A 16,835-nucleotide genomic window follows, 5' to 3' on the forward strand; every position below is an offset into this window, starting at 1 on the left:
GCACTATTCCTGCCTAGGTTTTACAGCGCTATTGCTGTACAGTGATGACTGGGAGATAAAGAGGTTGATGCCTATACCCGCAAATGAGGACTAGGTCTTATTATCTCAAGGTATTCTGTACCTATGGTACACACGAGATTGAGCAATAACAGGTCTGTGATGCCCTTAGATGTTCTGGGCCGCACGCGCTACACTGAAGGAATCAGCGTGTCTTCCTAGGCCGAAAGGTCGGGGTAACCCGCTGAACCTCCTTCGTGCTAGGGATTGGGGCTTGCAATTGTTCCCCATGAACGAGGAATTCCCAGTAAGCGCTGTGGCAGGTGAAAAATTGTCCGGGTTGTCTGCCAGAAAGCGATTCCGCTAGTTGCCATTGATGTGTTTAGTTCAGTACATACTTAGAAAGGTGAACAATGCTGTCGCCCATTTGTTCTACGAGAGTAATCCCAAAAGTAAGGTCTCCTATCTTTTTATAATTCAAGAACTCTGTTTGTGTGGCAGTTTGTCACACTGTTATGAAGAGTGCTTGACGAGCTGTGTGTAAAGATGCGCACGTCGCACTGAGCCGCTCAGTCTTGGCTTGGCAGCCATTGAGAATGGAGCTCCCACTGTATGTTACCGCCAAGTGCGGATTGCGCGCAGTTATTCGGTTTTTTAACGCAAAGGGCATTGCGCCGATTCAGATCCATCGCCAATTGACGGAAGTGTATGGTGAGTAGTGCATGGATGTCAAAAACGTTCGTAAGTGGTGTAGAGAGATTGCAGCTGGTCGGATCGAAATTCACAACGAACAAAGGAGCGGGAGGCCATTCAGTTTCTGAAGAGACAGTGTTGAAGGTTGAGCAAAGTATGTGTGAAGATCGGCGGATCACCCTGGATGATCTCTGCACGTTGATTACTGAGGTTTCCCGAAGCACCGCTCACAGAATTTTAACGGAAACATTGAACTACCGGAAGGTGTGAGCAAGATGGGTGCCACGCATGCTCACTGAGGACGACATGCGGGAACGAGTTGATGCTTCCCGCGCCTTTCTTCACCGACTTGCAGCCAAACAGGACAACTTTCTGGACTCAATTGTCACGGGTGACGAAACCTGGGCATACCACTTTACATCTGAGACCAAGCAACAATCACGCCAGTGGCGGTATCCCTCTTCGCCAAAGCCGCGGAGCTGGCGGCGAGCTGGTATGACATGGGCATACAAAAACTGCCATAGCGTCTACAAAAATGCATCGACAGAAATGGTGATTATGTCGAAAAATAGCTAAATGTTCAAGCTGTAAACTGATGTAAACCACTGTAGAAATAAACAGGTCTATGTACTTATAAAACAAATAGGAGGCCTTACTTTTTGGATTACCCTCGTATATGGTACGAGCTATGAGTTTCCTGAAAGTGTGCCCCAGGCGATCTTCTGGAACACTGCATTAGAGCTGGAACGGAATGGATGGAAGGTGCTGTATGCCATTTAGGGTACATAAGTTTGAAAGTGTTTGGGATGGAAAACGAGCCCACTGCCCAAGACTATTACTTTAGCTAATTCTACTGAAAATAGAGGCCTTTGCTGTCATGGAGGCCATTTGTACCACATAAGCCATAAAAATGGTTCCCCGGCATGTACGTGGATGTGGCCTCAGCGAACTTGCTACCATGTGTATACCACCATGCAAGCTTTCTGGTTCTGGGTACCCCAAAGCGCCCACACTGGACGCATGGCTAGCTCTGGATCTATATGCGATTCGTAATTACTCAAACAGGGAACGATCCTGTAGGTGTTAGCTGAGCATTCTGGGACGAGTGATCACTGCCAAATATTGCCAGCAGTGACCTATATATAGACTGTGACCTCTACACATACTCATGGATTTTTGCATATCACAGATGATGGTGAGAGCCTCCTTTTCAATCTGTGAATAATTTCGTTGGACAGGCATATGGAACTAGACGTTCAGACCTGTCACTTGGACAATGCAACAATATTGCTCCAATCCCGTAGGAAGAGGAATCCATTGCCGGAACAACAAAGTACTCAGAGAAAAAGCGATTGGGATGCATTAGCAGTAGAGAAGGACTGGTTCCATTAGTAAACCTACACAGAAACGACACCAGTGGTGTGGCCATGGTAATTTATTTTACCGAATACTTACTAAAGTTTTTTCAGATTGTTTCATCCAGGCATGATTTGCAGCTTCGATTTCGTTGGTTTCACTCCATCTTTTTCCCATGTGTCATTGTAATCTCTGAATGAGAAAATGAGCACTTTTGCAGGTTGCAACATAAACTTGTTTCTTCGACAGTGTACAATCTCGCTATAGGCTGTGTATGTATCCCTTTTAGATTCAGATTACTATGAACTCGTCCAAATAATTTGAGCAGCGGGGAATATTCTGCAGTAACTGCGCTAGCGACCTTTGAAACATTGCTGGGGCGCTTGCTGTACCAAAGGGCAACCTATAGATCTATCGGGTTTACAGGCCACTACGATGGGGTTTACCAGAGACTTGACGGAATTTTTCTGAAGAGCTTTAAAGGCCATAAGGCAATCGAATTCGTTTCGCATAGACTCACTGGTGGCATAAAATAAAGGAAGAGCACAGGCGAACTGTGTAACGGCGTCAGCACGAAAAGTAATGCATTCTGAAAACCAGTTTGCACACGCTAAATCTTGTTCAGATAGTGTGGGGAAATAGCTATAAATGTTGCCGATATCTTGGAATGGGACGACTTCCCATATTACATGAACAGAGTCTGTCATCTTGCACAAGAACGCATTGAAAGAGTCCATGGTAAAGGTGTTTCACCATCTTCATGACTGGTTATCGCACACCGAAATGTGAGTAAGAAATATTTAAAGTGACCAGGGCATAACATACGTTTTTAAACTGGAACTGGCCAAATCCAAGCATAGGTGTTTCACGTGGCAGGAGAAAGGCAGAGCTTAATTATCTGTATATCTCATAGACAAGAGTTGCTGTTGCGCCAGTATCCAATTGAAATGGTACTCCCTGGCTATGTAAAGATGCCTTCAGAGGCAGCTGTCATGTTATCAGTCCTGCATCTTGTGGATGATGCCTATCTGCAGTGGTGGTGATGATCTTGCATTCCGTTTTCTGGTGCTGCGACAGACGGCTGCAACGCGGCCTGTACGATCGCAACCTGATCAGACAGCTCTGAATCACAGCTGTGGCAGCGAAACACTCTCGGCAGGAGAAAAGCTCCGTCAATGCTGGTGAAGAAGATTGGCCTGTCGTGGGCAAGGACGGGTGGTGGCTGAACCTCCGAAGGTCTCACCTCCGTGGGATGCGACATCGCACACAAGGCTGACTATTTGATGTGTAGGACTTCCTTTCCTTTCCGATCCTGCGGAGAAACTCCTAATCCATTACATTATCAGTCAACCTGATTTCCAATATTCTTCTGTAGTACCACAACTCATACGGTTCGATACTTTTCTGTTCCCGTTTTCCTCCTGTTCATGTTTCACTACCATACAACGTGTGCTCCAAACGTACATTCTAAGAAATTTTTTCCTCAAATTATGGCCTATATTTGACACTGGCAGGTATCGCTTGGCCGTGAATGCCCTTTTTGCCTGTGGTAATCTACCTTTTATGTCCCCGTGGATTAATTTGCTGCCTATGTAGCAGAATTCCTTAACTTCGTCCACTGCGTGATCATCGATTATGATGTTAAGTTTCTCACTGTTCCCATTTCTGCTAGTTCTCATTACTTTCATCTTTCTTCGTCTTACTCTCGACTCATATCCTATACTCATTACACTGTTCACTCCACTCACAAGAACCTGTAAATCTTCTTCACCTTCAATAAGGATAGCAATGTCATTATCGCATCTTGTCATTGATATCCTATCACCCTGAATTTTTGTCCCGCTCTTGAATCTTCCTTTTATTTCTGTCATTCCTTGTTCAAAGAATGAACAATAGGAGCAAATGACTACCTCCCTGTCTTACACACTTTTAATCCGAGCATTTCGTTCTTGGTCTTTCAGCCTCATTGTTCCCTCTTGGTTCTTGTACAATAGCATATTACACGTCTTTCTCTCTAGCTTACCCCTACTTTTCTCAGAATTTAGAACATCTTGTGTCATTCTACTTTGTCGAACGCTTTTTCCTTGTCCGCAAATGCTATTAACGTGTCTTGATTTTTCTTCAGTCGTGCTTCCATTATCAACCACAACGTCAGAACTGGTTCTCTTATGCCTTTACCTTTCCTGAAGTCGTACTGATCATCATCCCTCAGATCCTCAATTTTCTTTCCCATTATTTTGTATATTATTGCCGGCCGGAGTGGCCGTGCGGTTCTAGGCGCTACAGTCTGGAACCGAGCGACCGCTACGATCCCAGGTTCGAATCCTGCCTCGGGCATGGATGTGTGTGATGTCCTTAGGTTAGTTAGGTTTAATTAGTTCTAAGTTCTAGGCGACTGATGACCTCAGAAGTTAAGTCGCATAGTGCTCAGAGCCATTTGAACCTTTTTTTGTGTATATTATTTTTGTAAGCAACTTTGATGCGTGAGCTGTTAAGCAGATAGTGCGATGATTCTCGCACTTGTCAGCTCTTGCAATCTTCGGAATTATTCAGAAAGTCAGATGGTGTATCGCCAGACTCACACACTTTACACACCAGCGTCCCACTTTCCCCAATGGTTTTAGAAATGTTATCTATCCCCTCTGCCTTATTTCATCTTAACCCTTTCAAATTCTAATACTGGATCCCCTACCTCTTCTGTACCGACGCCTGCTTCTTCTTCTATCACGTCATCAGAAAAGTCCTACCGCTCGTAGAGGCCTTCAGTGTACTTTATCCGCCTATCCACTCTCTCCTCTGAATTTAACATTGGACCAGTCATTGAATTTTTGACGTCACTGATCTTACTTTTAATTTCACCGAAGGTTCTTTTCACTTTTCCGTATGCTGAGTCAGTCCTTCCGACGAGCATTTCTCTTCCGATTTCTTCACATTTTTCATGTAACCATTTCACCTTAGCTTCCCTGCACTTTCTCTTTGCTTCGTTCCTAAGCGACTTGTACTTCTGTATTCCTCAATTTCCCTGAGCATTCTTGTACTTCCTTCATTCATCGATCAGCTGAGGCATTTCTTCTGTTATCCATGATTTCTTCGCAGTTACCTTCCTCGTACCTGCGTTTTTCTTTCCATTTACTTTTTACAGATAGTCATCCGTCTTAAACTGAACTGCCTACTGTATTATTCATTATCGCAGTGTCTGTAGCCATGGAGAACTTCAAGGGTGTCTCTACATTCATTAGTCCTTTCGTTTCCACTTCTTTGCGCATTGATTCTTCCTGATTAGTCTCTTGAATTTCATCCTACTCTTGGTCAATACTAAACTGAGTTCTGAGTCTACATCTGCTCCTGGGTAGGCTTTACAATATAGTATCCGATTGCGGAATTTCTTCCTGAATGTGACGTACTCTAACTAGAATATTCCCGTATCTCCCGGCCTTTTTCAAGTGTACCTCCTCCTCTTGCAAGTCCTGAACAGAATATCCTTTATTATTAACTGATATTTATTGCAGAACTCAATTAGTATTTCCCCTCTCTCGTTCCTATCGGCAAGCTCATATTTTCTCGTAATCCTTTCTTTTACTCTCTCCACTATAATCGCACACCAGTCCTCCATGGTTATTAGTGTTTGATCCCGCTTTATGCACTAAATTACCTGTTCAATTACCTCATAATTTCTCTATCTCTTCACCCTCTGCTGCTTAGCATTTCCCTTTTCAGATGTTATAGCTTCCCCACCACGTTCAAACCCGCTCTCTTTGGCAGATCTCCCCCTTCCTGCCCCGGAGTGCCCAATGTGGCACAAGTCGGGAATATTTTGTCAATGGAAGTAACATCACGATCCTTTCACAGATACAGGCAACATCTCCTGTGGATACATGTTACGTGTCTTTAATGCAGTGGTTTCCTTTGCTTTCTGTATCCTCATGTCGTTAACGTGAGGTCACCTATCAGGCCTTGAAACTTGGATCCGTCTTGAATGAGGCTATCTGCATGAGCTTTAGTATAACCATCTGCTTTGGACGCAATTTACAGCATTGACTAATCTCCTGGAGTTTCGTAGCCCATTCTAAGTATGTTTGCCCGGGTAGCATGGCACATTCAAGGTAATACATTCGTTCTGACGGGCACATGCGCTCGGCAGACATGATACCGGATTCGTGCACCCATGAGCCCGTCCAGGATGAAGACAGGAGGCTTTTGCTGAGGGGCGAATTTCTGTATATACATTTACATCTACATGACTACTTTGCAGTTGACAGCTGAATCCATGACAGATGGTTCGTCGAACCACCTTCAAACTATTTCTCTTCCGTTTCACTCTCGAATAGCGCGTGAAAAAAACGAACAATTAAATGTTTCGGTGCGATCTCTGATTTCACGTATTTTATTACAATGGTAATTTTTCCCTGTGTTGGTGGATGCCAACAAAATATCTTCTTATTCGGAGGTTGTCACCCCGATTCGCGTATCGTATCCGTGCCACCCTCTTATCTATTTCGTGATAATACCGCCCTTCTTTGAACTTTTTCGATGTCCTCCATCAGTCCCATTTGATGAGGATCACACTCCGCACCACAATATTCCAGAAGAGAGCTGACAAACGTGGTCTAAGCTGTCTCTTTGGTAAACCTGTTGCTCTTTCTCTTTCCCCACAACATTATCTACGTGTTCGTTCCGATTTAAGTTATTCGTAATTGTAATCCCCAAGTATTTAGTTGAATTTACAGTCTTTATATTTGTGTGATTTTCGTGTAACAGAAATTTAGCTAATTTCTTTTAGTACTCTTGTGGATGTCTTCACACCACACAGGTATCATGTCTAAATCATTCTGCAACTGGGTTTGATCATCTGATGATTTTACAAAACGTCAAATGACTGCATTATCAGAAAATAATCTATGTGGGCTGGTCATATTGCCTCCTACGTCGTTTGTGCAGATCAGGAACAGCAGAGGGCCTATAACACTTCTTTACGTAATTCTAGAAATCACTTCTATTTTACTCGATGACTTTCCGTCAATTACTACGTATGTTCCAAAATTCTACTGCAAGTCGACGTTGGTGATATGGGTCTGTAATTCAGCGTATTACTCCCACTGCCTGTCTTGAGTACTGGTTTGACCGGTGCAACTTACCATTTCTATCACGCAGTGAAAGTATTATGTCTTGCCCCTGGTGGTATCATCTGAAACACTTCCGGTCCGCGCCGTAAAAGTCCCAGCAACAAGCGGCGTTCGCAAAGCGTCCGCAAGCCGCTAGATCATGGTACAGGAGTGCTGCTTATAAACTCCAACACTGCAGAAAATCTGGCCAGTATTGTCTGCGTCAGGAAGGGACACCGGAGCGCTACAACACGTGCTTGTCAAGTTGAGTAACTGCCACTGTAATCGCTGTTGTTGTTGTTACTGCTGATGTTGCTGCTCCTGTTGTAAGAGCAGCTCTTGCTTTGCTGCTCATATTTTTCTTTCAATAGATCCAGTTGTTTTTCCTGTTTTACGAAGATCTTAAAAATTGCTACTTTGTCTTTTCGAACTGGCTAGATCTAGATAAGGCTCTACACACGTAATATTTATTGTCACTGACATTGTACTATGTCTTGCACACATGAGACAGATACCTCACCATTTAGTGTGGCCCACAGTAGTAAATAAATACTTATACAGTTACATTATTTACTGGTCATCGAACAGTATTATAACTGAAATCACCTGGTCTTTGCATCCGATAAATTAAAGCGATTAATAAAATACACGAGGTAGAAGCACTTGACGCTTTAAGTTCACAAGTTCAGCGATTTCACGGAATGTGCACAGGACACTTGATAACGTGATCAGACCACAGTCGCATAGACTGTTACTTCTGTCTCCACCATTACCATTTGTACCACATTTCGCGATCCACGGCTCAAAAAAACGTCAAAGTGCGTACACTTAGCGAGTTTGCGATTTGCCTCCAATGAATTCGTAAACTCCCGTCTTTATCTTCACGTAATTCCTCGAAAATTTAAGATATTAGGAGTTACAAGAATATAATTAAGATATGAGCAATTATAAGAATCTAAGTGAATGAAAGGAACGCAGTGGTTGAGAAAGGAGCGACACTATTCAAGTTGAGTAAGCAGTACAGAAAACGAAGAGATATTTGGAAAGCATGCCAAAGGTCACAGTGAAGAAGTAAAGGTTTTGAGGCTTGACAGTGACACCGTAATCCTGTCGGATACGGCAAAGAGTTTTCAAGAGTAGCTGAACGGAATGGATAGTGTCTTGAAAATAGGTTATACGATGATATCAATAAAAGTAAAAACTAGGGTAAAGGAATGTAGTCGAATAAATCAGCTGATCCTCACAGAATTAGGAACTGAGGCACTGGTTGTAGTACAGAGGATGTGAATACATAAATCATCTGACGGGCAAGGTAAGCAGCAATTTGCAGCTCATTACTGCTGATGCTATGGTGTACGTGAAGCTGTTGTCGTTAGTGACTGTAGGAAGATATATGATAACTTCGACGAAATTTCTGTTGGTGTGATGAGTGGCAGCGCGTTATAAATGTAGAGAAATATAATTTAACGCAAATGAGTAGCAAAAACAAATATGTAATGTCCTAACACAGCATTAGCGGCTGCTGTTTGACACAATTACATTGATTAAATATCTACGCGTAACGTTGCAAAACGATGTGAAATGGAACGAGTACGTAAGCATAGAGAAGGCGAAAGGTCGAGAAAAATGGGAGAATTTTGGAAAAGTATGGTTCATCTGTAAAGGAGACAACATACAGAACACCAGTGCGACCCAGTCTTCAGTATCGCACTGCTCGAGAGTTTGGGATGCCGACCAGATCGGATTAAAGGAGGACACCGACATTTATGACCTGTAGATTCGATCATAACGTAAGTGTTACACAGATGCTCCGTGAATTCGAATGAGAATCTCTGGAAGGAAGACGACTTTCTTTCCGCGAGGTACTACCGAGAAAATTGTCAGAAGTGAAGCTGACTGAAGACCGATCCTACAGCAACCAATTTACATTTCCTGTAACAAGCACGAAGAGGATTTAGGTCTCGTACGGAGGCTTATAGACACCCGTTTTCCCTCACTCTGGTCGAGCGTGGTAGAAGAAAGGGAAAGACTAAGGAGTGGTGCAAGGTACCCTCTGCCATGTTCCTTACGGTGACTTGCGGAGAATTTATGCAGATGTAGATAGATGCAGACATAATGTACAGTGGCAATAGAAAGAAAAGTCTTTCTGAAAAGAGAAAATTTTTAGTATCGATTATAAATTTAAGTGGTAGGATGCCTTATATGAAGATATTTGTATGGAGTGTACCTCTGTACGGAACTTAAACGTGGATGATAACCAGTTCAGACCAGATTGTAGTGTAGGTAAATTTCTACAGCGAATGGAAGAAGCGTATAGAGCAAGTACAAAAGGAGAGATGAATGTCAGTTACGAAAGATTAAGATTACATATAACAAACAAATCCCAAAGAAAAATAATAAAACTTAACAGTGAAGTCAGAACCCAGTTGATCACGCGCGCAAGCCTTTGTGTGTGTGTGTGTGTGTGTGTGTGTGTGTGTGTGTGTGTGTGTGTGTCTGTTTGTCTAGATCAGATTGATATAATGAGCGAATGGACAACAAAAATTTAGCAAGGGTCTCATCGATCAGACCTTCTCTAGAGCCTCTTCCATTTCTTACTGGTCATTTGGAGTTGTTGTTCCTAGCTGTTCCCTATCGGGTGTTATATCACCATCTAATTCAAAATCTTCCTCTTCCTCTCGTTCCAGCTATTGTCCTGATTAATACTATTATAGTTAGTCTAGGCCCGTCATTTTTGTATGTGACCAGCCCAGCTCAGCTTTCTGTTCTCTAGTACTTCGACGTTTTTGTGGTGTTTGCACGGCTCCAGTAGCTCTTCATGTTTTTCATCTCCTCCATTCCATGTTATTTTTATCAGATACATGTCCGAAAATTGTACTTAGTATTTTCATTTCGAATATTAAAAATCTTTCTTCATCTTTACTTATAAATACTTATGCTTCACATTCATATAATGTTACCGGTAAGAGTAGGCTTTGGTACACGTAAATTTCGAAGTTGGTCCTTACGTGTTAAAATATTCATATAACTAAAAAATATGTTGTTAGGCACACTTAGGCGGGCATGTACTCCTATGTCCATTCTGTTGTCTTTACTAAGAAGTGTACCTAAGTACTTGAAGTGCTCAACTGTCTTCAAAATGGTTCAAATGGCTCTGAGCACTATGGGACTTAACATCTATGGTCATCAGTCCCCTAGAACTTAGAACTACTTAAACCTAACTACCCTAAGGACAGCACACAACACCCAGCCGTCACGAGGCAGAGAAAATCCCTGACCCCGCCGGGAATCGAACCCGGGAACCCGGGCGTGGGAAGCGAGAACGCTACCGCACGACCACGAGATGCGGGCTCAGCTGTCTTCGGATTTTCTTACTTCAGATACTGTCTTTTCTTCATTCACCCGTAATCCTGTTTTCTCAGAGATTTTATACTAATTTTGCATTTATATGATTAATCCTGTTTTGAAGCTGCTTATTGCTACAGCATCTGCATAACCAGGTCTAGTAAATATCGTCTCTGCACTTGGGTCACCTGTGGATCGATCTTTCTTAAGTCAAATAAAATAGGAGAAATTGCAGCCCCTACTCTCAGTCCAGTACACGCCTTAAAAAAATTAACACGAATAGAAATATTCTTGAACGCTTTTCTGAAACTAAACCGAGTTTTAAAACCAAGATTTCGATGTTTTGAAAACGGAAATGTACAATCAGAATGAATAATTTTGATGTGAATAATTTTGACACAAGGCAGTGAGACATTCTCAAAAAATGGTTTCAAATGGCTCGAAGCACTATGGGACTTAACATCTGAGGTCATCAGACCCCTAGACTTAGAACTACTTAAACCTATCCTAAGGACATCACACACATCCATGCCCGAGGCAGGATTCGAACCTGGGACCGTAGCAGCAGCGCGGCTCCGGACTGAAGCGCCTAGAACGAGACATTGTCGTAACTTCGAAAATGGATGGAGAGATGCATGTTTTAAATTAGTAGGAGCGAAAGAAAAACAACCCAATACATCAGGGAAGAAAGTACAGTGAAATATGGAATTAAGAGCACAATGTAAATGATATGGTTATCTGTATTCTAACAAACAAAAAGAGCAAAAATAAACTGCGTGCTAAGGGAGTCAAAGTCGAGGCAGCAGAATGAATGTTTTGACACTAGATGGCAAAGTCGAGAAGAAAGCTTTATGTACCAGTGAGTTAAAAATGGATAATAATGACGATGTGACAATGGCCATTATTTTCTTTTTACACCCCAAGGCCAAAAAAAGTGACGCACCATGAAGGAATTATCCGAATGGGACGGAAATTGGTAGATGTGATGCACATGACAAACAAATTATTACAATTTCAGAAAAATTGGTTGATTTATTCAAGAGAAGCAAGTCAATAACTCGTTGGTCCACTTTTGGCACTTACGAAATTTGTTATTCGGCTTGTCATTGACTGTTAGTGTTATTGATGTCCTCTTGAAGAGTACCATACCAAATTCTGTACAACTGGATTAGATCGCCAGAATCCTGAGCTGGTTGGAGAGCCTCTCCATAATGCTCCAAACATTATCAGTTTAGGAGAGATCCGGTGGCACTACTGGCCAAAGTAGGGTCTTGCAAGCACGAAGACTAGCACTAAAAACTCTCGCCGAGTGCGGCCGGGCATTACCCTGCTGAAAAAGCTCAGAATGGATTGCCATGAAGGGCAACAAAACGGTACGTAGAATACCGTCAACGGACCGCAGTGCTGTAGGGATGCCACGGATGGCAGCTGCTATGAAATCGTCGCAGCTCAATTCGAAGCGTGACTCATCAGTGAAACCCGCTTTCTGTAAGGCGCCTAATAATGGTCCTTTCGTCAATAAAGCACGCGGGATGGTGATGACGAATGCTAGTCTCTGAGTGTCTCTCTGACTGTTGTCCAGTCCTAAGATTCTGTCGTCTCTCTAGGTCAACCGCTTCCTTCTTGACGCTGCGTTCGGTCACTGTTCACCCATTCCTGCCAACATAGGTGAATAGTGGCATCGTTTCCTATTCAAAATCTCTAGCGTTTCGCCGATTACTTCCACTAGCTTCTTTGAGACCAACTACACGTCCCCTCTAAAATGCTACCTGCATATACTGTTCACGCACCGTCTTAGAGGTTTCTGTCCAACCGTATCCGTGAAATGAAATTCAAAAGGACTTTATGCCCTGGTATCGGTGTGGTCCCTGTTAACTGGCCTTGCCAACTGCGCGGTAAAACTGCGCTGCAGCGTTACACAATCATCGATCGGCCGCCAAAGTTTACAATTCTGCCTTTTTGTGTCATATCTGTATAATAACTATTTGTGTTCAATTTGCCTAACTCCTTCATTGTGCTGTTTTCTTTTCTACTTTTGTGCTGTTGTGGTCTTCAGTTCTGAGACAGGTTCGATGCAGCTCTCCATGCTACTCTATCCTGTGCAAGCTTCTACATCTCCCCGTACTTACTGCAACCTACATCCTTCTGAATCTGTTTATTTATCTCTTGGTCTCCCCAACGATTTTTACCCTCCACGTTGACCTCCAATGCTAAATTTGTGATCCCTTGATGCCTCAGAACACGTCCTAACAACCGGTCCCTTCTTCTAGTCAAGTTGTGCCACAAACTCCTCTTCTCCCCAATTCTATTCAATACCTCCTCATTAGTTATGTGATCTACCCATCTAATCTTCAGCATTCTTCTGTAGCACTACATTTCGAAAGCTTCTATTCTCTTCTTGTCCAAACTATTTATCACCCATGTTTCACTTCCATACATGGCTACACTACATACAAATACTTTCAGAAACGACTTCTTGACACTTAAATCTATACTCGATGTTAACAAATTTCTCTTCTTCAGAAACGTATTCCTTGCCATTGCCAGTCTACATTTTATATCCTCTCTACTTCGACCATCATCAGTTATTTTGCTCCCCAAATAGCACAACTCCTTTACTACTTTAAGTGTCTCATTTCCAAATCTAATTCCCTCAGCATCACCCGATTTAATTTGACTACATTCCATTAACCTCGTTTTGCTTTTGTTGGTGTTCATCTTATATCCTCCTTTCAAGACACTGTCCATTCCGTTCAACTGCTCTTCCAAGTCCTATGCTGTCTCTGACAGAATTACAATGTCATCGGCGAACCTCAAAGTTTTTAGTTCTTCTCCATGAATTTTAATACCTACTCCGAATTTTTCTTTCCTTTCCTTTACCCCTTGCTCAATATACAGATTGAATAACATCGGGGAGACGCTACAACCCTGTCTCACTCCCTTCCCAACTACTGCTTCCCTTTCATGCCCCTCGACTCTTATAACTGCCATCTGGTTTCTGTAGAAATTGTAAATAGCCTTTCGCTCCCTGTAATTTACCCCTGCCAACATTAGAATGTGACCAATTTGCCTAACTCCTTCGTGGTGCTGTTTTCTTTTCTACTTTTGTGCTAGAGTGTGTTATTTACTTGATTTTACATGCTCCTGTAGTTGACCAGTAACGTTGAAAATGTATGTTCTCAGGCTTTATTAAGGGCATTATATTGCATTTAGAGGTATTTATAGACAGGCCTTATCTCGCCTTCTGTATACGCCTCCCGTCCCCCACGCGGATCCTCTATGACCTCATTTCTTTCCCCCATCTGCTCCTGTTCCTCGAACATAAGCGCATACTCTACACCTCCCGCCGCCTTGATCCCCCTCACCCCCTGGTTGCTCCTCTCCTCTCCAACCCCCGCCCTCTGCTGCGCCTTCACTGTTGTGTCCTCCCTACCCTCCATCTCTACACCCTTCATCTCCTTTCCCAAGGTGGCTTCCATCAACTCCCCCTCCCGGATGATGCCCTCTCTCCCTCCATTTATCCCTCCTATCAACTCTGATCCTCACCCCCCCCTCCTTTCCTCCATCCTTTTCTTAGGCTCCCTCTCCACCCCTTCCATCCTCTTTTTTCCCCACCTACCCTCTCTCTGCCCCCCTTCTCTCCCCCGAGTCCTTTTGCATTTCCCTCCTCTGCATTTTCCCATTCCCTCTCGCGTCTGCCCTGCCCCTCCCCCCCTTATGCGTCCTCTCCTTCCTTTGGTTCCCCCCCCCCCCTCCTTTCGTTTTTCCTCTTCTCCCTCCTTGTTTTCCCCCTCATTTGTTCAGGTCCACCCCCCCATCTGCCCTAGGCTATGGTGTGTCCTCTTTGTGCCGACATTTTAGTGCAGTGTTTACACTGAGTGTCCAGTGTTGTGTGTCTTTTCCGAAGTGTTGCAAACGGCCATCATACTGTCGCTGGGTGTGATTTTATATCTCTTGCGAACAGAAACCAGACTGTCGCCATGTTTTTTTAATTGTCTGTCTACTATGTTACCTGTCTGCATCCTGTGTATTTTTATTCGCTTTGCCATCCCTTTACTTTATGTTTTAACTTTCCCCAATTTTCCGCCGTTTTACAATTTAAGTCCCCATTTTATCGCCTGCTTTTATTGTTTCTTAACTTCCCCTTATATTTTAAAAAGTCTGTAGGCTGCAGAGCAGCGTAATAAGCTGCTGCCAACCCGCCCCTTCGGGGGTAATCGAAATACAATAAAGAAAAAAAAAAACAGGCATTACATGCGGAGAATCCGCAGCGTGTCCCGGGCGTAACTTGGACGTGGTTCCACTTGTACGATTGTTGGACAGAGCAGAGACTCACCTGCGGACCAGGTCCTCCGCGGCCTGCTGTATGGGCGCCACGTAGAGCCGCGCCGTCCTGGGCTGTAGCATCGGCTGCTGCACCCTGCTGCGAAACGCCTGCCAGTCCTCGCCGTGCCTGCAACACCACAAGGCCGTGGCCATGGCTTTGATATTTATCAAACTCTAGGATGATCATCACATAACGTGAATTAAATAACTAAAACTTTCGTTACATTTCGAACTAATGTCCTTCGTCTACATCAGTATGAGATGTGTCCCTCACGAACACGAATGCCATCTTGAGAACTATCTTACAATGCCTGTATAACGTGCTGTGTAACATCATGAAGACTGCTGGATGGAGACTGGTGTGAAAGTAACAGGATGGGGAAGGGGTGGGTATCATGGCAGTCATGGCTTAGCCTCCCCACTCCAAAAAAGACAAAAGTGCTGTACTAAACACGGATTCAAAGAAAATATTAAGTTTGTATTAAAACCTGCAGTCCAGCCAGCACAACGACTATGCGTTTGGAGGTAACAAGACTGGGATACAACGGTGGAGCAGCTCCTACAAGCCATATATTTCTGCAGTCAGTACTGGGCGACGGTTGAGGTGGTGTAGAGACCAACGCCACTGGACAGTGTATGACTGAAAGCGAGTGATTTGGTGTGATGAATCATGCACTGCCCTTTGGCAATCCGACGGAATGGTTTGGGTTTCGCGAATGAGTTAGGTTCGGCGAATGTCTTGGAGAACAATGCCTGCTGTCATGTATAGTGCCAACAGTGAAATACGGAGGGGGTGAATAACAACATGGGGGCGTTTTTCGTGGAGAAATAGATGCGGAAGCATGTGGATACATTTTACGGTAGTGTGCACTGCCAACAGTAGAGATATAATTCCAAGATAGCTGCTATACGTATCTGCATAATGACCCTGTCATCAGGCAGCATTTGTGAGGAAATGGCTTGGGGACTATAACATTCCTGAAAAGGACTGGTCTGCCCGAAGTCAAGACCTGAACACAATGGATGAGCTAGAACACGATTTCGATCCAGACTCCAGCGTCTATCAATGCTAACTCTTCTGTTTCCAGCTCCTTAGAATGGCCTACTATTCCTCCACAGGCATCAGATGCCTCATTGGATGTACCTCTAGCAAAGTTGTTATAGAGGTAAAGGGAGAGACATCTGCTAACAGGTAGCACCCGTGGTCTGGAGTAGCATCTTCGACTAGTAATCAAAACGTCCTCGGTTAAAACCACGCCACTTCTTAAATTTTGGATAAAAATCATCAGCAATGGTGGACGAAGACTTCCGGCATAAGATGTCACCCTCATTCTGCCAACGGTTCTGTCAAAGAGGACGCAGGAGCGGACTGATGTTCAGGGCACTCTCTTGACCTTGGGGCGGTAAACTGCCCCTAAAAGACGAAAGAATCAGCACATATCAACAGTAAAAGGATGCAGACGGCAATGGAAACCACTGCATTAAAAACAGATAATGTGTAGCCAAAGGACATGTGGCCTGTATTGAAAAAGTGTCATGTGACCTCTCTATTAGCGAAACATTCCGCGTTAGTCACCAATTCGGTTCTCGGGGAGGTGACTGCCAAGGGGAAGGTGACCATAAGAAAAAGACTAAATAACTAAGAAAAGGGTAATGTTCTACAAATCAGTGCGTGAAATGTCAGCAGAAATTTGAGCCTGATAAGGAAAATAGAAAATTTGAAAAGGAAATGTTAAGGATATGGTGGGGGCCAGTGAAGTGAAACCGAAAGAAGACAAGCATTTCTGGTCAGACGAGTATTGGGTAATATCAGTATCAATAAAAAATGGTGTAACGAGAGTAGGATTCGTTATGAATAGGAAAGTAGGGTAGAGAGTGATTGCTGTGAATTGGTCGTTGATAAGCCTGTTCCCATCAGAACCGACAGTAAACCAACACCGACAACGATAGTTCAGGTATACATACCGTCGTCGCAAGAGGAAGATGAAGAGATATAGAAAGTTTACGAGGCTATTG

At 43.6% G+C, this 16,835-nt stretch overlaps 1 protein-coding gene across 1 annotated transcript in view; it reads right to left on the reverse strand.

Annotated features, from left to right (window-relative positions):
* The window catches only part of LOC124622940 (probable cytochrome P450 301a1, mitochondrial), a 216,917-nt gene that overhangs the window by 140,172 nt on the left and 59,910 nt on the right, over positions 1–16,835 (reverse strand). The window contains exon 3 of the mRNA XM_047148730.1: positions 14,830–14,946. Within this exon, the coding sequence (XP_047004686.1) occupies positions 14,830–14,946 (117 nt within the window). The remainder of the gene's footprint in view (positions 1–14,829; positions 14,947–16,835) is intronic.

The sequence above is a fragment of the Schistocerca americana genome, chromosome 7 (assembly GCF_021461395.2).
Source record: "Schistocerca americana isolate TAMUIC-IGC-003095 chromosome 7, iqSchAmer2.1, whole genome shotgun sequence".
Classification (NCBI taxonomy): domain Eukaryota; kingdom Metazoa; phylum Arthropoda; class Insecta; order Orthoptera; family Acrididae; genus Schistocerca; species Schistocerca americana.